General features: G+C 44.9%; 1 protein-coding gene across 3 annotated transcripts in view; it reads right to left on the bottom strand.

Moving 5' to 3' along the window:
* Positions 1-2168: 2168 nt before the first annotated feature.
* The window catches only part of PROM1 (prominin 1), a 100884-nt gene continuing 82869 nt past the window's right edge, over positions 2169-20183 (bottom strand). For 2 of the 3 annotated variants that reach the window (XM_041753558.1, XM_041753560.1), the window contains 10 exons: positions 18646-18730; positions 16933-17079; positions 16105-16176; positions 15004-15096; positions 13024-13077; positions 11265-11345; positions 11107-11175; positions 8425-8517; positions 3564-3679; positions 2169-2593 (listed from right to left, as the gene is read on the bottom strand). In XM_041753558.1, the coding sequence (XP_041609492.1) occupies positions 2539-2593; positions 3564-3679; positions 8425-8517; positions 11107-11175; positions 11265-11345; positions 13024-13077; positions 15004-15096; positions 16105-16176; positions 16933-17079; positions 18646-18730 (865 nt within the window). In that variant the 3' untranslated portion in view covers positions 2169-2538. Of the gene's footprint in view, positions 2594-3018; positions 3052-3563; positions 3680-8424; positions 8518-11106; positions 11176-11264; positions 11346-13023; positions 13078-15003; positions 15097-16104; positions 16177-16932; positions 17080-18645; positions 18731-20183 lie in introns of all 3 variants that reach the window. The other variant, XM_041753559.1, reaches the window with a different exon arrangement.

The raw sequence follows: 20183 nt of genomic DNA, 5'->3' as shown, positions 1-20183 counted from the left end.
AAGAGCATCATCAGCACTTCAGAACAGGTGCCTCTGAATTTAGCCCGTGGGCTTTAAGGGTACACCTTGCAAACAGATTACATGTGTCCTCTGCTGCCATCTTGTGGCAACTTCTGGCTTCTTGTGGTCTTTGACACAATCCAATAAGTAAAATTGCTGTTCTGTGGGAGTGGCAGATTCTGGCCACACTAGAGTAGCATTTGAGACCAAGCTCTGGCATATTTTGGATGTCTGGGACATTTACAATGAAATGCTGACAAAGGGCCCTGATAGTGGGCCAATGGACATGACATTCAGTGGGCATTTTATGCTCCTTCTCATTCTTAGCTGGTGTCGTCAAGAAGTTGAAAGGACTTTAAAAGACTTGACTGGGAGAGATTGCTGGATAGACCATGTCATTAGCATTATAGGCTCCCCAGAGAGAAGACAGTGAGAAAACAATGCAGCTGGTCCTCAGAAGGAGAGTAACAGTGCTGCCCCCTTCTGCATCTGCACCTCTGGATTAGGAGCAGCAATCAGCGATCAGAACACAAATCTCTGATATCTGAGGGACAGGGTCCTTACGGATGAAATGCATATAGAGCTGCACTAGTAGTTCTCAAGCCAGGTTTACATGAGAATTACATGGTATATATCCCAGAAAATGATTCAGTTAATCTAGGGAAGTGTTTCTCAATCTTGGTCGTCTATTAGAATCATCTGAGGAATCTTTTTTTTTTTTTTTTTTTTTTTTTATTCATGATAGTCACAGAGAGAGAGAGAGAGAGAGAGAGGCAGAGACACAGGCAGAGGGAGAAGCAGGCTCCATGCACCGGGAGCCCGACGTGGGACTCGATCCCGGGTCTCCAGGATCGCGCCCTGGGCCAAAGGCAGGCGCCAAACCGCTGCGCCACCCAGGGATCCCCCTTTTTTTTTTTTTTTAAAGATTTATCCATCTGTTTGAGGGAGAGGGAGAAAGTATGAGCAGGGAGGGGCAGAGGGAGAGGGAGAAATAATCTGAAACAGACTCCTCAGTAAGCATAGAGCCCGACTTGGGGCTCAAAGCTACAATGTCAAGACCATGGCCTGAGCCAAAACCAAAAACTGGAAGCCGAACCAAGTAGGCCATCCAGGAAATACACCTGAAGAAATTAAAAAATCCACACCCGTAGCCAATTATATCAGAATCTCTAAAAGAGTGGGACCGAAGTACCAGCCATGTGAATCCATTGTGTGGCAGGGGCTGGGCCTCACTGCGTTAGATAAAGAGACAATTTATGCTCACAAGCAGTTGGGGTATTAATGTGTTCTTAAAGACAAACATAAAATGAAAAGGGGGATGAGTCACTCTTTTGTACGTGTCTAATAAAATTTGTTATTTTTCCATCTTTTGTGATTTTGGTTATTTAACTTAGTTTCTGTGTGTATAGTGTTCTTTCCTTCAAATTTACTTCCCTAACTTTCTGGCTATTTGCTATTGCTGTTGTGTGATGGTGCTGGCTTGAATGGTGTCCATCCCCTCCACACTCCCCCAAATTCGTATCCACCTAGAACCTGTGAATGTTTGGAAATAGGTTGTTTGCAAATGTAATGAAATCGAGACGAGGTCATTCTTGATTAGGATGGGCCATGATCCACATTTCCCTCTGTAAACAGAGGCACACAATGCGTGGACATGGGCACACAAGGGAAGACTCTATGATGGGGAAGACAGAAGCAGAGACTGGAGTGATGTGTCCACGGAATGTGGTGCATTGTCACCACCATCAGAATCTAGGAGAAAAGCATGGAACAGAATCTCCCACAGAACTTCTCTGAGGAAGCAGCGGTGCTGACATGGGGATTTCACACCCTTGGCCTCCAGAAGTGTTGAGGAAGACACTTCTTGAAGCCACTCCCTTTGCATAATTTGTTACAGTAGCCCTAAGCAAATAACACAGTGACGTAACCAATATCTATAAAATAGGAATATTTTTCTTTTTCTTTTTTTTGTTAAAGATTTTATTTATTCATGAGAGACACACACAGAGAGAGGCAGAGACAGAAGCAGGCTCCTTGCAGGGAGCAGCTGGATGTGGGATTTGATCCCCAGACTCTGGGATCAGGCCCTGAGCCAAAGGCAGACGCTCAACCACTGAGCCACCCAGGCATCCCTAGGAATATTTTTCAATAAGAAGATTAGAGTCAGATTTCTGAAATCATTCTTTTATTGTTCACACTCACATCTGTGATTTGCTGAACTTTCTCTAACTACAAGTCTAAGTTTCCAAGCAATGAAATGTGACACAATTCATGTCTTGTTCCAAAAGCTAAACTGGAAATTAATGAAGGTATTACATATTGAAACTTTCATCGAAGGTTCAGATGGTTAGAGCAAAAGTTCTAGAGATTTAAAAAAATTTTGGTGAGCACGCTTTTCACTCTTTGGCGCATCAGTGCATGTTGCATATAAAATCACTGAACTCTGTAAACTCCAGAAGAGAAGGGTTTCTTTTCCAACATTTGGAGATGCTGAAGGTCAAGAACTCGTGCCACGTTGGATCTGTTTAAAACCTTTGTTCATACAGTTTGAGTGGAATGATGTCTATGAAAACCAATATTACCATTTTCCATACTGTAACAAAAATAAATATACCAAAAACACCATGTTATCTCTAAGATGAAGTATTTAACATCATGGGTTACAAGGCAACACAATGGTCATGAAAAGTATGTGACAGTTTGTTAAGTCTACAAAGAAGGTAAAAAAGCTATATCAACATTCTGCTCCCTTTGAAAAACCAGGTATTAAGACAACCATTTTATAGATACATAAGCTTAATGTATAAAATTTCATTAACTCAACAAGTATTTCTTCAGTATCTTGCATGTGTCAGCCCTCATTTTAAGAGACATTAGCACTGATTTTTATCTAGGCATACCTAATGTTGCTATGTAATTTTAAGATGCTATTAATTTTGTCTTATAAGTCCACCATATAATAATAAAGACCTCCCCAGTCCCATCTGATGAATATGGTTTAAAAAAGAAAAGGCTTACTTTTTGGCGATACAGTTTCAGCACTATAGAATACTAAAAAGGGAGATACAATTATTTTTTTTTTAATTACTATTACAGCTCAACAGCTGCATCCCCCACATTTTTATCCTAATACTGATGCTAACAGAGTAAATTCAGGAGAGACACAGTCGAGAGGGAGATGAGAGAAGTAAAAACGAAGCATACAGGGTCAGCACAGAGTGAAGTATAGGCTACAGAGTCAAAACGGAAACTAGTAAAAACAGTTATAAAGTAAAGTGCCAAGGCCCCAAGACAGAGGAACTGCAAACAAGAAATAAGAAGGTCAGTTAAGGATTCTGAGAAGAGTAAGGGAGAGGGAAAATATAGCATAAAACAAGCATAAGAAAGTTGGTACAAAGAAAACACCTGAATAGAGATGACCCCCTACTTAAAAAAAAAAAAAAAAAAAAAAAAGACCAAGCTTAATCTCATCAGAGCTCATCTTTTTGCAAGCTCTCTGAGATCAGTACCACTTAGAAAATGACCCCCATCCCACCAAACTCTGCAGAAAGTTGTCTACTTACTCATCATACACATCCTCTGAGTCCATTCGACGGTAGTACTTAGCCAGCTTCACAGCGAAAATGATGGCTGGAAGTAAAAATATGGTCGCCTTTCCTATGCCAAACCAAAACAAATTCTAGGGGAGAAAAGAAAATCAGGAGGATTACATGTCTGAAGACAGGGAATGGGAAACAGCAGTTTCTTGAGGCAGAAATCCACCCCCCCCCTTTTTTTTTGCAACTTTTAAAATGAGCTCTAATTTTGTTTGTGAAGACCATTTGTGACGTAATAGGAGTCAGCCACTGTGTAAAGCACTGCATATTACTGTAAGTCATTAGATCTTTCTGAAAACATTGAATCAGTCCTATCATTACAGTTATTTTGCAAATGAGGAAAAGTAGCAGCAGGTAAGGAAGCCAGGGTTTGCATGAAGAATCCCACAATGAAGGTACCACCTCACACCAGTGAGAATGGGGAAAATTAACAAGGCAGGAAACCACAAATGTTGGAGAGGATGCGGAGAAAAGGGAACCCTCTTGCACTGTTGGTGGGAATGTGAACTGGTGCAGCCACTCTGGAAAACTGTGTGGAGGTTCCTCAAAGAGTTAAAAATAGACCTGCCCTATGACCCAGCAATTGCACTGCTGGGGATTTACCCCAAAGATACAGATGCAATGAAACGTCGGGACACCTGCACCCCGATGTTTATAGCAGCAATGGCCACAATAGCCAAGCTGTGGAAGGAGCCTCGGTGTCCATCGAAAGATGAATGGATAAAGAAGATGTGGTTTATGTATACAATGGAATATTCCTCAGCCATTAGAAATGACAAATACCCAACATTTGCTTCAACGTGGATGGAACTGGAGGGTATTATGCTGAGTGAAGTAAGTCAATCGGAGAAGGACAAACATATGGTCCCATTCATTTGGGGAATATAAATAATAGTGAAAGGGAATAGAAAGGAAGGGAGAAGAAATGTTGGGAAATATCAGAAAGGGAGACAGAACATAAAGACTACTAACTCTGGGAAACGAACTAGGGGTTGGTGGAAGGGGAGGAGGGCAGGGGGTGGGGTGAATGGGTGACGGGAACTGAGGGGGGCACTTGACGGGATGAGCACTGGGTGTTATTCTGTATGTTGGCAAATTGAACACCAACAAAAAATAAATTTATTATTAAAAAAAAAAGGAGCACAGGGATCCCTGGGTGGCGCAGCGGTTTGGCGCCTGCCTTTGGCCCAGGGCACGATCCTGGAGACCCGGGATCGAATCCCACGTCGGGCTCCCGGTGCATGGAGCCTGCTTCTCCCTCTGCCTGTGTCTCTGCCTCTCTCTCTCTCTCTGTGTGACTATCATAAAAAAAAAAAAAAAAAAAAAAAAAAAGGAGCACACATGATGTAATGAGCACTGGGTGTCATATGAGATGTATGAATCACCGATGTCTATTTCTGAAACCAATGATACACTATATGTCAATTAATTGAGTATAAATAAAATTTAGAAATAAAGATAATGCTTCTTAAAACAAAAAAAAGAAAAGAAAAGAATCCCACCAGGTGATGGTGTCCCTTTGATGCCAATGAGAAGAGCCCAGTGGCTGCCAGCTAGCCTGAGCTTAATCCCTTTTAGGACTTGTTTGATATGCTAATTGACCTTTCTGGCCTTGCTGTGCATTGGAACAGTGGGACAGGAGCATCCTTATCCCAAAACAGCATTGTGTGAAAAAGGCAGAATTATGAGGCTCTCAATAAACATTCTGTATTTAATTTAACCCATTTTAGGGTAGGTTGTATTCAACTTCGTTTTGTCTAAAAAGTAAGTTAAAGTATTTTTATTTATTCTTATTTTTTAAAAAGATTTTTATTTATTTATTCATGAGAGACAGAAAGAGAGAGAGAGAGAGGCAGAGACACAGGCAGAGGGAGAAACAGGCTCCATGCAGGGAGCCCAATGTGGAACTCGATCCCAGGTCTCCAGGATCACACCCTGGGCCAAAGGCAGGCACTCAGCTGCTGAGCCACCCAGGGATCCCTTAAAGTATTTTTAAAAAATGGTTACCAACATTCATAGTCAGATTTCACATAGGAGCTTGGATTTCCATCCTTTCTTGAAAAGTCTGAAGTTTGGTCTCCTAACACTGAGCCCCTAGTCTCACAAGGCTACACCAGCTGTAGCTGAATGGTGGTTCTTCTGCCAACAGGGGCATCTGTCCTTGGTTTGCCCCAGGCCACACCACTAGCTTTTGCAGGGGTGACACCTAACACTGTTTAACCTTATCCACCAATCAGAAAAGACACAGCTGGGAACCACCAGCATGACCCTTTGGGCACCACATGGCCGGTGTCTTACACTTGGCCTACTTTGTAAATGTACAACCTGCAGGATCCCTACAGAAGCTCAAGTCTGCGGCTGCTGCCTTAAGAAGTTCTTGGCAACACTAGGGCCGCCTCCCCAGCCCACCTTGAGGCAAAGCAGCTTAGATGTCACAATGGCCCCACTCCAACCCTCACAGCTCAGCCACTGAGGTTCTGCTTCCCCCCCTGGTGGTGTCCTGCCCAATGGCAGTGACACCTTTTGGCCCAGAATTTCCAGTAAATTTGTTCTCTTCCCCCCCCCCAACCCCCATGTTCTTTTATTGGCAGATTTCTATGCTTTCAGACTTATTTTGAGAGGCTTTAGAGCTTTATGACAAGCATATCCTTTTACTGGAAGCTGCCACAATTCTTCTGGGAACAATCAAGATATAAGAGAAATATGTTAGTCAGTCTGGAGTCTGTTTTCCTGGCAAAATCAATGCCCAGAGCTCTTTTTCACTGTTTAAACCACCTGGCTATAAAGCTCCAGCCTACAATCTTCCTGAGCAGACTCTAGGCCTCCCCTCCACTGGCCCCCAATTATTTGTGGAAAGATGTCTGATAGTTGGGTGATTTGAGTAGCTGGGGCAGGTGGTGAAGACAGGAGATCAGTTCAGAATCAACCAAGTTAGCCCAGCACTTGTCCAATAAAGGTTCAAGCAAAGCCATCAGCAGGAGTCCAAGCAGAAGACAGAGGGGTTTAAGGGCTGGGTAGAAGGGAGGTGGCCAGGAAGCCAAGCCTTGGGGTCCGCATGGCTATGAGCACAGGAGTGTTTCCATTTGGGTGTGAAAGTCCGTCCTGCACACAGATGGACATGTGTATGTAGGGTAGGGAGATGGACAGATGGAGCAATACAGATGTACTTCAACAAATAGCCGTCTGATCATTCTTCGTTCGTTCCATTGCCTGTGCCAAGCAATATGCCAGATGATAGGGGCATAGCAACACACCGGCCCTCTGCTCAGGGAGGTGAGAGTCTAGAGTGTGCTGCAGGGGACAGTGAGTGTGCTTAAACACTCACTGTTTAAACAGTGAAAAATTTTAGATTTTAGGTTTTGGATTCTACAACGGTAACTTTTCTGATTGTGTTTTTAATATTTTGTTTATTTATTCATGAAAGACACAGAGAGAGGCAGAGACACAGGCAGAAAGAGAAGCAGGCTCCTTGTGGGGAACCCGATGCAGAACTCAATCCCAGGACCCCAGGATCATGCCCTAAGCCAAAGGCAGATGCTCAACCATTGAGCCACCCAGGTGCCCCTGCAGGGGACAGGTCTTAACCAAAGAATCACACAAATGTACAATTCAAGCAGTAATAACATCTTTAAGGAAAAGTACAGAGTTCTATGGGAGTGTAGAAAAGGGAGCCCAGTCTAGGTGGGAAGATCAGAAGAGGCTTCCTGGAAAAAAAAGACTTGTTTGAGCTAAGACCTGAAAGCAGCTCACTAGTAATAGCAAACATGTATTGACTGTTAATGTACTAAGCATGGTGTTAAGGGTTTTACCCATAATCTCTAATAATCACATGAACCATGAAACAATCCCACTTAGACAAGTTCAGAAAGCTCAGAAAAGTCCAATAATTTTTCTGTCAGAGTTCAGGAAATGTAGTAGAATCTGAATCCAGGGCCTTTGTTTTCACTCACTGGCAGATTTAGAATCAGAGTTAGCCAGGTGGGGTGTGGATGTGGAGGGGAAGAATGAGAGACACAGAGAGAGAGAGAGAGAGAAAGAGAGAGAGAGAGACCTCCAGTCCAGGTAGAAAGGTCATGTGCAAAGGTCATCATGGTGGGGATGAGATATATTTAAAGAAGTGAAAGAAAATATGTGTCTGAAGAACAGCAGGAAAGGTGTTCAAATTTTGCAAAATGTGGCCTCAATGGGCGGGGGCCCAATCATACAGCGCCTGGTGTACTCAGTTAAGGATACTGATCTTTACAGTGGATAACCACAGGAGGAAGCCACTGCGGTGCTTTCAGCAGAGGAAGTGAAAGGGCTGGCTCGCAGACAGTCAGGATATATTGAAGGGTGAATAGAGCTGAGGAATAAACTTGATTAATTGGAACTTACCATCCCATTGGTAACATATCAAAGGCCTTTTAAATCAAAAACCAAGTTTGCTATTCCTATGGGGACACACACACACACACACACACACACACATCACACAGTTGCACTCAAAATCCTTTTGAATATTGGCAATCTGCACACCAGTGACTGCTCCTTTCTGACTAATCGAGACAAATAGGACAAATAGGATTTTTCTTCATGAGGGTCTCCTGGCCTCCATAAATATCATTCTACAAAGGAACAAAGATATGCAGCTAGGTCTTTGGCTTTCCTTGGTCTGTTATGTATCATAACACAGTCATCTGAATTTTAGATTTTAGGTTTTGGATTCTACAACAGTAACAGATCCAAGCGCAAAACTCTTTTTATATCAGAGTGTCCTATACTCTGCCAACAAAACATGATGATTGATGAGTTTATTGTGTTTCCTTATTTTGAAAGATGAAATTCTTACCATAGGGTCGATAATGTAGCTACACAGGAAGACGTCAACAGCAGAGTCTAAAGCAGTGGCCACGGGTTTGCAGGCTGCAATTTGCTCAGTAATCTATGAGTGGGAAGCACAAGAGAACTCTGAACCATACCCATAAAAATCCACAAGAACTAGATGTGCCATTTACCTTTGACCTGTTCTCTATACTGTCTCAGGTACAGAGCTGAGAGCTGATTTCTATGGATAAGTTCGATGATGCATACAAGTAGGTACTTGAAAGCAAGATGCGGATTCTCTTGGAGCCTGGGTCTCTGGTTTTTGCACTTGTTATCTGGAACAGTAAGACCCACCCTACCAGGCTCCTGAGAGAATGAAGAAGTCCAGGTGTTTGGTACTGGGTCTCAGTCTGAATTTCTTGCCTGACCCCTCTGAGATCTGACAAAGGATGTGGGAAGAAAATGGAAAGCTAATTAATCAATAATTATAGATTTTAGAGCAGGGCTTGGCAAACATTTTCTATTAAAAGATCAAAGAGTAAATATTTTTGACCCCGCAGGACAGACTGAAACATTTCTGTTTCAAGTGCTGAACTCTGCCACGGTATGGTGAAAGCAGCCACAGGTGATAAATACGCAGGAATGTGCGGCTGTGTGCTAATAAAATTGTGTTTACAGAAAAACAGCACTACCTGCTGACCCCATTTTAGAAAGCAGAAGACTATGTACAATTCACTAAACAAGTTTAATGACAAACAGATGCTCCAATCCCATTGACTTAAAATAACTATATTCATTCATTAAAAAAAATACATAAAATGAGCTAGATGTTAGCTCTTTAGGGCAGAGGTGTGTCTTATTTCTTTGCCTTTATTGGTTGGATCACTTTTCCCTTTTCTCCCACCTATGCCTTACAAGGCAACGCATGTGAACAACCTTATTTTTACCAAGCTTAAACAAGCTGGTACACCCTCTGTATAGGCTTTTTAACTGTTTGTTTTAAAAAACAACAACAACAACAAAAAAAAAAAACAGAGCATGAGTCCTACTCCATATGTTTTTCTGCATCTTGCTTTTCTCTCTTATTTATACCCTGTGAAAATCTCTCCTAGTGCCTTGGCAGAGCTCTGATCCATTTTGTATAAACGGCCACCTAATATTCACATGGTGTGGCTCTTGTATGACTTAACCATTCCTATCCAGACTCACTTTGACTTCAGGGTATTTGCTTCATATTCTGGGTATGAATGTGACCAAAATATGGTTCCTTGATCTGGTGGAGGAGATGCACAGGTTCTAGTGGCCATGGTGGCAATGATGATAATGCATTTCTTCCACCACAACTCACCTGTGTGTGTATGCCCTTCATCCCAGCACTGACAAGACCCTGAGGTCTTCAGATCTGGGAGGCAGGAGGAAGTGTCAGCACAGACATGAGAAAGCTGGGCCCTGAAGAAGAACCAGGCTCAGGGCTCAGATGGTGGGGGCCAGAGGTGGGAACCAGGGAGGAGGATATGACATAGAGGGTATCACATCAAGAAATATGAACATTTCAGAGACTCAAGCAGTTGGATTTGGCTGGAATATGGGGTGGAGCAGCAAAGCAGGAGATGGCGGTAGTCTGGGTTCACACCGTCAAGGGCCAGGAATACAAATGCAATACTCAAGGCTGCTTGGAGAAGTCTAAGTTTTCCTGAGTCCCTAGACTTCTCAAAGCCCGTCTTGGCTAGCAGCAAGCAGCCCAATAACTTAGCCCAAGTTACTCAAGTAACTCAGCTGCAAGCATCTCTCCCTACCCCTGTCCCAGGGGAATAATCCTCAGAGGAAAGCTGACCCAAAGCCCAAGATGGCAAGGAGCACTTACCAAGCCACTTTACTTCTCTATAAATTGGCTTCTGGGAGGAATGAGCTGCCTTGAAATCACTGGAAACTTCACTCTACTCCTCAACTTTCTCTTCTAATATATTCAGGGGAACCCAACTGTTGTGGACTGAATTGTGACCCCCAAAAGTTCACATGTTAAAGTCCTCCTTCCCGGTTTCTTGGAATGTGACTCTATTTGGAGGTAGGGTTCTTAAAGAGGCAGTTCAGTTAAAATGAAGTCATTAGGGTAAGTCCTAATCCAATGACTGGTGTCTATAAAAGAAGAGAAAATGTGGGCACACAAAGGCACAGAGGGATGATCATGTGAAGACACAAGGGGAAGATGGTCTTCCAGAAGCCAAGGAGAGAGGCCTCCGAAGAAACCAATTCTGCTGACACCTTGATTTTGGACTTCCAGCCCCTCCAGAATTGAGAAAACAAATTTCTGTAGCTCAAGCCACCCCTCGTAGACTTACACACCAACCACATGACAGGTTCTGCAGGGCCCAGGACATGAACAAACCACCCCTGCAAAGGCAGCTCACAGTTCCCTGGGGAGACAGAGTCAATTGTAGCAGGAACCCCCACAACGTGAGCAAAGGAACTAGGGGAGAAAGTGAGGAGCATGTTCTCCAGCTCAGTGGGCAGGCTGGGAAAAGGGTCCAGCTCAGATGACACATGCTGAGTCCGACGACACCCCTCCTCATGGTCCCCAGATTTGAGGTCCTTTGGTTATCTCCTACCAAACTGCTAGGAATTTTACTTTATTTCCTCCTGATGTTATCCTAGAACATGACTATCTTAACACATGGCCCTCTTACGTTCAAAAAGATAAACTACTTACTGAGATCTTGACCCATTGCAGGTAGTGTTCAAAGTATCCTATTATCATGTTCCCATACTTGTTACTTTCCTGGAAAGAAATCAAAAAGTAGTAACACCATTGAGGGGACCATCCCATACTCTCTGCAGCCACGTAGTTAGGGGCTCACACCCACTTACTTTGACAATAACTGAGGAGATGCGAGTTTGGAGGAAGTCCTGAGCAGAATCCAGAGAGGAAAGGATATTGGCCACTTTCACCTGGAAAACACAGCAATTGCCAGGGGGTCAAGCAATGAAGGGATTTCATGTGGATATGAGTTGGCATGTGGATACGAGTGCTGTTAGCTCAGCTCCACACCACCATAATTTGCTAGTTAAGAAGACCACAGAACCAGCCCAGCCCTCTGAGGGCAGAGGAATGAGAGAAGTACGTACCAAGCCTCGCTTTGTGCCAGACACGGGGCCAAAGAATCCAAATCGTCTCACTGAGACAGGAATTCCCCCTTATCCACAGTTTCTGTTACTTGGGGTCCAGAGGCAGATGATCCTCCTTCTGACTTGTGGTCAGAAGGTCAATAGTGGCTAATGCCACGTCACATGCCTAAGACATTCCCATCACTCATTTTATCATCTCACATCATCACAGGAAGAAGGGTGAGTTCAGTACAGTAAGATATTTTGAGAGAGAGACCACGTTCATATAACTTTTATTACATTATATTGCTATGATCGTTCTATTTTATTATTATTGTTGTTAACCTCTTACTGTGCCTAATTTATAAATTCAACTTTCTCAGAGCTACGTATGTATGGGGAAAAAACCCGTAAGTACAGTACGGCTCTGTACCACCTGTGGATTCAGGCATTCACTGAATGAACCAACCCCCTCCCCTGGGGATAAGGGGGGGCTCCGGTACTCACAGGCTACAGGAAGGCAGGGTTAGGCCCCCTTCACAGAGGAGGTAGCTGATCCTGCTCTATGTAACCAAGCTGGGGACACAAGACCTGGGATTCGTACCTAGTCTCTTCACACAGATAAGAATCTCCACATGGCAGTTTGGTGCAAATGAGAAAAGGTGCCTTTTCTGTCCTGCCTGGAGACCCCAGGGACAACAGCCTGGCCAGTGGGACAAGGGCTGATTTCCAACCCAACTTGCCCCCACGCTGGCTCCTTGTGAAGGGTAGTGCAGAGCCGCATACCGTCACCTGAAGGTCAAGCTACATAGGACAGTAAAGTACCTGCATACATCCCTAACCAGTGATGATAGGCCTGGCTGTGTCACTTGCTTTGGCCTACAGAATGTAGATGGAGTGGCAGCATGCTGGTTCTAACCTGTCACTTAAAGGGCAGCCTGTTTCCACTCACCCCCTGATTTCCTGTGCTCCCTCACCCTGTCCCTGGGTGGGGAGATAGGTGGAGAAGCCTGCAGTCCATCCAACAGTGAGAATGAGTTTGTGGTCCAAAGGCACTGGGTTTTGCAGGCAGCATTATCTCAGTAAAAGTGACCAGTGTCCCTTCTGAGCTTGTGTTCTACACATTAAGACACAGCTTTCACCTGTGTGTCTATTAGGGCCAAGGTGAGAAGTACTGGTAGGAAAACTCAGTTTGGCAGTTTGGCATTTAACAAGGGCAGATAACCAAGACTTTTTTTTTTAATTTTTATTTATTATTTATGATAGTCACACACAGAGAGAGAGAGAGAGGCAGAGACATAGGCAGAGGGAGAAGCAGGCTCCATGCACCGGGAGCCCGACGTGGGATTCGATCCCGGGTCTCCAGGATCGCGCCCTGGGCCAAAGGCAGGTGCAAAACCGCTGCGCCACCCAGGGATCCCAAGACTTGTTTTGTAAACCTAAGTACTTATAAAACCAACATCTCTTGAGAGTCTGTGTGTGCCCCTCCCCCACCACGGCAGAAAGGAAAATAAGTCCTTACCCTCAATCCGCTGCTTTTGTGTTGAAGTTCCTTGATACTTTGGTTGATAGTGCTCTGGTGAACAAACATACATATTTTCAAACTTATTACATGAATCAATCAGCAAGATCACATGCCTCTGTCTCCCCTCCCTTCTCCCAGTCAGCCACCAAATCTGATTTTACTCTGTGATGCTTTCATTCTAGAAAAAACAACAGATGGAAGTAACAATCCCTCTCGTGTTAGAGAAGCTGAAGAAGAAAATCAGGATATATATTCTAAAGCTTTGAAGGGTGGTACATCTCATGCAAAGTGTCCAAGAAACCACTTTGAGTCAGGTTTGCTCCAAGTGGCAGGCACTATATCAGAAAAAGTCTGCCCAAACTGCCCAGAGTAGTTTTTTCTGAGTGGTTTAGACCAGGGATTGGTGAAACAGAGGCCAGACAGTAAATATTTCAGACTTAGTGGGACAAACCCTGTCCAAAGCTCTCAACTTTGCCCTTTTATTTTCAACTTTGCCTTTTTAGCTGAAAGCAACCAAGGATCATCTGTAAATAAGGGGGCATGGCTGTGTTCCAGTAAAACCTTATTTATAACACAAGCAACAGGTTGGATTTGGCCCACAGATTGTAGTTTGGGGGGCATAGTTTGCTACCCCCTGTTTTAGATGGTAGGTCACATGTCCAGAGCAGTTTGCCTATTTGTAGACAGGCTGCCCCAGCTCTGAAAAGGCCAAGGAGTCCTGTGTCTACTTAAAGGAAACCGTGTAAGGAATAGGGAAAAACCAACTTAAAATGTTAACAACCCGGTGGTAGGCATAACAAGTAGAACAGAGGATTGTGACGAGCACAACACACAAATTCAGAAAATTCAGTTTTCTTTGTGAATACTCTAACAAGTTTAGAGAATCAGGAGGGAAGGGGTGGGGGGGAGAGAGAGAGATGGTAAAAATTAGTTCTAGAAGGCTTCAAAGCTGGAGTCAAGTGGGCTACTGTGTTTCTCCAAACCTGAGCACGCTGACTGGGTAACAGGTTTCCCACACAAGCCTAATAAGAATTCCTGCTAGTTACAGAGTCATGTCCAGGAACCAGGTGACAGTAGGGCGGGATCCGTCCCCACCATTTTCAGAGGAGAGAATGGAAAGTGGTAAGACTTTGGGGAGGCAGAAGCAGGATCTGAAATCAGCTCCGCCTGACTCCAGAGCCCGTATTCTTTCTCTGCTACAGACTGCCCTTCTGGAATTCGGGAAAGAAGCCAGGAGCAGAGAGAGGAGAAAGAACGGGGGAAGTCAGATCAAAGGCTACGAGAGAGGAGAAAGAAAACATGGCCCATTAGATCAGTGAACAAAGCTTAATGAGGCAGGGAGAAAAGAACTTACCCTCGCCTTCCCATATTTCTTGGCAGGGTTTGGAGAAAAAGAATTTGAGAATAAGTAAGAGTGAGTCCGGAGCACAGACATCAGCCCTCCAGGTAGGTGCCTGGCTCCCGGGTGCCTGTTGGGGGCCGGGGAACCCAAGCACCGTCCGTGGGGCAACCACAGAGTTAATCTACCTGGACACAGGCGAGTGAAAAAGGCAAGGAGATAAAGCACAAAAGGAGTGGTGACATTGAAAATGTGTCTTCTTCAAAGCCCAGGTGCTATCATTTATTTAATTTTTTAAAAGATTTATTTATTTCAGAGAGAGAGGGAGCACAAGCAGGGGGAGGGGCAGAGGGAGAGGAAGAAGCAGGTTCCCCGCTGAGCAGGGAGCCTGATGTGGGGCTCGATACTACGAGATGGGGTTGACGCCTGAGCTGAAATCAAGAGTCAGACACTCAACCGACTGAGCTACTCAGGCGCCCCGCTGCCATCGTTTATTTTTAACACAGCTCAGTTCCTGAGGCCAACTGGATTTGACCCACACATGAGATGCAGATGTTTCACTCAGTCTAAATGAAAGCCGGCTAGTGGGACAGGCTTTGCTCAGGTCTCAGGAAACACCAGAGGTGGCGGGTTGTTACCATTGACTGTTCCAAAGGCATGACTTGGCCATGGTGAATCGTTTTAAGATTTTGCGCATTATTTTTGAGGGACTGTTTCAAACTTCCTTGGGGCTGCAAGGAGAATAAAATAAACAGAATCAACACCATCCTTCCAGACTGTGGAGCACTCTTTAACTGCAGGAGGTCGGGGCAGGGTGGTGGTGACAAGCATGCAGCCCTCCTGTATGCTGTGCATGTGGGGACCACTAGGAGGGGCATCACCAAGACACCCTACCTCGAATCCTAGAACCATGAACTTTCCGCAGCCACCCAAACCCATGAGCCTTTCCTGAGTGCTGGAGGTTGGGCTCTCTTTCTTACCTCACCATAATATAGCCACTGTAAAGCCCACTTTACAGCAGCTGTGTCCCCACTTTACAGATGAGAAAAACCCAGGCTCAACTTAAATAATGTTTAATATGTTAACATGTAACAATTTTATTGTGATCATTTTACAGAGGAGGAAAGTAAGGCACAGAGGAGTGAAATATCTTGTCCAAGGGCCCACCATTAGGAAGTGGCTGAGTCAGGGTTTAAATCCCAGTGTTCCTCCAGAGCCCAGGTTCCTCACCCCTATGTGCTGCTGCTTCTTGAAAGGGACGGGTTTGAGTCATCTAGTCACCAGCCAGCAGGGGAAGTGAAGAACAGAAGCTTACAGGGGCTTGGGTGGTGTCTTTGCCTTCACTTATCCACTTGTTATTGGTGATGCAAATCACCAAATAGAATCTCCTTCCATTCCCTAAACTGCAAGAAAAATGATGTGTGTGTGTGTGCATGTGTGCATGTGGTGGTAGAGGGGTTGATAGGCGTGAGAGCAGAGCTCATTCTAAAGCAGTGCGGGCAGCAGCAAAAGGAGAGGTCAGGAGCAGCTGTGGGCACCCTGACACCACCCTGGAACCATTCGCATGCTCATAGGTGTCTGGGCCACACGGCAGTGGCGGCTGGTGGGAAGTCTTGACATGCACAAGAGAGAGGCGTTTTTAACCAAAGGTCACTTGTGCTGTAAGGAAACTAGGAATAGTATGGACATTTGACATCTATAACGATTATAGCGTTTAAAACTAGACCGTTCAAACTCACCAGATTATTGGCTTTTGTGTCCAGATCATCTGCAAACGATAAAAGATTCACTTTGGTGGGAGTTTTACCCATCTACAAAAGAGGGGGAGGGAAACAGTGTCATGGCTGTGGGATTTTTAGACCTTAACAATATCTAATGGACAACAGAATAAACTGGTCCTGTGACCATAAAGTAGGGCTGGAAACTCTTACAGAGATGACAACAGCTACATTCTGACTTACACATATAAGACCATATTATGTTTCTCCAACCACATTATCCAACCATAAAAAGAAATCAGGTTCTGATCCACGCTATAATGGAGATGAATCTCAAAAACTTTAGGTGACATGAAAGGCCATTAAACAGAGAAGGTCACGTGCTGTATGATTCCATTCGTATGACACATCCAGCACAGGTACATTCACAGAAGCAGAACATAGACTGGTGGTCGCCAGGGCTGGGGGAAAAGAACAACCATGGAGTGGGAAGGAGGCTTTCATTTTGGGTGATAATGATGTTTTGAAACCATATAGAAGCAGTAGTTGTGCAACACTGTGATTATACTACAAGCTGATGAATTGCTCCCTTTATTTATTTATAAAGATTTTATTTTATTTTTAAGTCATCTCTCCATGCAACATGGGCTTGAACCCACTACCCTGACATCAAGGGTCGTATGCTCTACCAACTGAGCCACCCATATGCCCTTGAATTAACTCACTTAAAATAGCCAATTTATGTTATATAAATTTCATTTCAATGATAGAAAGAAAGACAGACAGACAGAAAGAAAGAAGGTATCTGCTGTTATTTGCCCCCCCACAGATCAAGATCATGGGTCACACCTCTGCCAAGTAGACATTATAGTCTATGGTGTCTACTCCCGAAGAGCTGAAATCCATCAGGTTTTTTCTTCCTGCTGCGTCCAGCAGAACAATATTGTCAATATTTACATTCATGTTTTTAAAATCATTGCTGAGGTTTCTAGAATGCTGCATGGTGAAAAGAAAAGTGATAAGTAAGTCCATTCTTCAAGAATGCCACAGGCTTTCATGCTTTAAAAGAGCAATGACACAAGACAAAAAACATAGTCAGGCACTTGACTGGCATTTTCTTCTTTGGTACTCTTCTCTCCCCGCCCACTCCTTCCCTGCCTCCCTCCTTATGCCCCTCACCAAGCACTGTGTGAGGAGGTGGGATGCAAAACAGAATAAGATTCCATCTCTGCCCTCAAAGTCCTCAAAGGAAGAGGCAGTGTCATAATAAAGGCACACAAACTGCATCAGGACCCCAAGGGTCAGGAGAGAGTCTGCTGAGGCAGGGGCCTGGACAGGGCAACACAGAGGAGGCGACTTCTGAATGGGTCTTGACAAATATGGATGCTGAAAAGAGCGAGGCAGGCTCTATTCAGGGCGAAAAAAGGCAGCACGCACTGGACTTGCGTAGTGAGGATGCTTGAGATCATGGGGACATGGTTGGGGACTTGAGATTGACCTAAGTAGTTTCAGGCAGCATGCAGTGCCAGCGTCCCAGGCACTCTGTCTCTGGTGCACAGAGAAAATGACACACGGTGTGATGCCAAATGAGTAGAGGACATTTAGTCTGGGCTTGGTTACAGAATTACATTTTGTTTGTATATACATGCAGGAAATATTTAGGGAGGATAATCAACACAATAAAAAATACAACACAGTACAGAATTTGTATTCGGCTTTTAAATAAACCTCTTCATATCTGAAAAGTGTGAGGCCACCATGGTCTCACGGTGCCTCTGAAAGCCAGTGATGTCTCAGTGGACAAGGTATGGGGTTTGGAGAACAGTCTCTTTCCTTGGTGTCTCTTGGTATCTGCTTCCAGTTGGAAGCCCAAAAGAAAGAAGCCTCCTTAAGTTTTTAACCCCCGAGAAGGCCAGAGGCCTCCAGGTATGGGGAGGGGGGGAGCCTATGCTGATGGCACCCTAGGCCTGCCAGGGAAATTCTTATTCCTCCTCCTGTCTTGGAATGCTCTCTAGTGGCCTCTCTTCAGTCTTAAGGCTCAAGATTTGTGGGTGGGCACGGGCAAAGGAGAAGGAGGAAATCATTCCCTCCTGTCTGCTCCCAACACTCTTGCCACGCTGTCTTTCAAAGGCCAATAGAGCTCTGCAGGGCCTCCCTGGAGCCCTGGGGCCACAGCCCTGACTCCCAAGGGGCAAAGACTGTGTGGGCTGGAGTCTTGGGTGTCTTGTTCCCTCTTCAGGCACCTACCAGGAAAGGGTGGCCAGTGTTGGAAAGCCAATATCCCTGGGATTTGTTCCTCTAAGGACCCTGACACATAGCAAGATAAGATCCTCCTGCATCGCGTCTGCAGCCAGACCCCTCTAGGGCACCTGCGCAGTCCACTAGAGGAACTCGTGCCTCAAGAGAGACACCTGGTTGGGGGTGGCGAAAATGTCTTAGGATTTTCCCTTACGTGAATTTCACCTCAATGACAAAGAAAGAAAGTAATAAAGGAAGAAAAGAAAGAAAGAAATGGATTTACTAAAGATGTACATCAGTTTCCTGCCTGGCTCTACTCCTTACCTCCTGAATGTTGAGATGCTCACTGATGTTGTAGGTGTTCTCTAGCTTAAGTGTGCTATAGATGCCCTTATTTTCTTTGCAGTCACTGTGGGAAAAACAGAGAGATCATGATCCAGAAAAGGCAGCCGTGTCCATCTCTGTCCCCAGCTATGGGTGGAGAGAAAGGTTCACGGTGTATCTTTTGTTTACATCTGCAAGCACAGAAGCGGCTTTTGAGTGCTGATGCAGGGGGGGCGGTCACTAGTGGCTGCATGGATTCGCCCCGGAGACCTACCATTCTGGACTTCGTTCCCTGCTTTACTAAATGTCCCATCTTTGGAACAGTTACAGTAAGACTGGTAAGTCATCATTCCATCTGTCTCCTTTTGCTTTTTCTAGTGCTATGAGGGAATCATAAGTTCACAAATTGGGAAGAAATAAATTCTCATAAACAAACAAAACAAGCCACCACCTGCTGGAAAGATGTGTGTTACACAGCATATCATGGGCTTTATTAAAAGATTCAAACCTCTGCCAGACCACCTGCCTCTGTATTTCCAGGGTTGAGATACGCAAGCGGAACACACATAGATCCAGACGGTCAGTTCACATAGCTTGGCTTCACCTCTTCATGCTTCTCTAAAACATGCAAAATCCTTCTTCAACTGAGCCAAGAAGGGCAGGCTCATCTGATGCATATCCTTGCTGCTGAGATAGCTGCTTCCTGGGGGTGCCTCTTCCTGGTCCAGCAGCCAAAGCCCTCTAGCCCTGAGGGGCTCGTGGGTAAAGTGACTTTCCCACAGCCCTAGAGGTGTGATGCTCCTCTTCAGGGAATTCCCAGTACGTTGGTGTTGTTGGAACAGAGAGCTTGATACACTAACCACCAGGGGTAAGACTGCAGAGCCCGAGTCATAAAGAGCTGGCAGGCCAGGCCAAGAAGGCTGGCTTTGTCCTTTCAGGCCAGGGATGGTTTAATCATGCACAGTAACTCCAATCGATTGATAACCTTTGCCTACAACATGCTGAGACAGGATCCTGAGGAGGATCCTGAGACTCTCTGGGCTATGAACAAGACCACTGCTAACTACCAACGGCTATCACAAGGGCGAGATCAACAGGTGGGCACGTGTGCCACTCATTTGTTGTCTCTGCTAGAGATGATGGGAAGGCTTTGAACCCTATTGAACAGAGAAGTAAAATTGCCCAAGATCACCAAGGCCTGCTCCCTGATGGCAGAGCCAAGACTGGAGCCCAGGCAGACTGACTACACAGCCTGGCCTGTCAGGTGCTTCACTATTAGCATGTATGAGATTTGGACCCATCCACTGACATCTCGTTATATGGCATTTACTTGGGGCAGTGTGACTCCTGCACCAGAGTTCTCAGAGGATCTCTTTAATGCCTCTTGGGCATTAAAGACCTTAACTAGCGAGGTCTAGAGGATACTGAACAGAAGGACCTTGAGACATCACCACACCAAAGTCTAGAAGGCTTTTAGAAGAAGGATCTCTTTTTGGTCTTATTTCTACTATCTCTTTGTGAAGATTATAGAACAGCTG

The sequence above is a fragment of the Vulpes lagopus genome, chromosome 4 (genome assembly GCF_018345385.1).
Source record: "Vulpes lagopus strain Blue_001 chromosome 4, ASM1834538v1, whole genome shotgun sequence".
Taxonomy (NCBI): domain Eukaryota; kingdom Metazoa; phylum Chordata; class Mammalia; order Carnivora; family Canidae; genus Vulpes; species Vulpes lagopus.
This window is presented reverse-complemented; position numbering and strand designations above follow the sequence as displayed.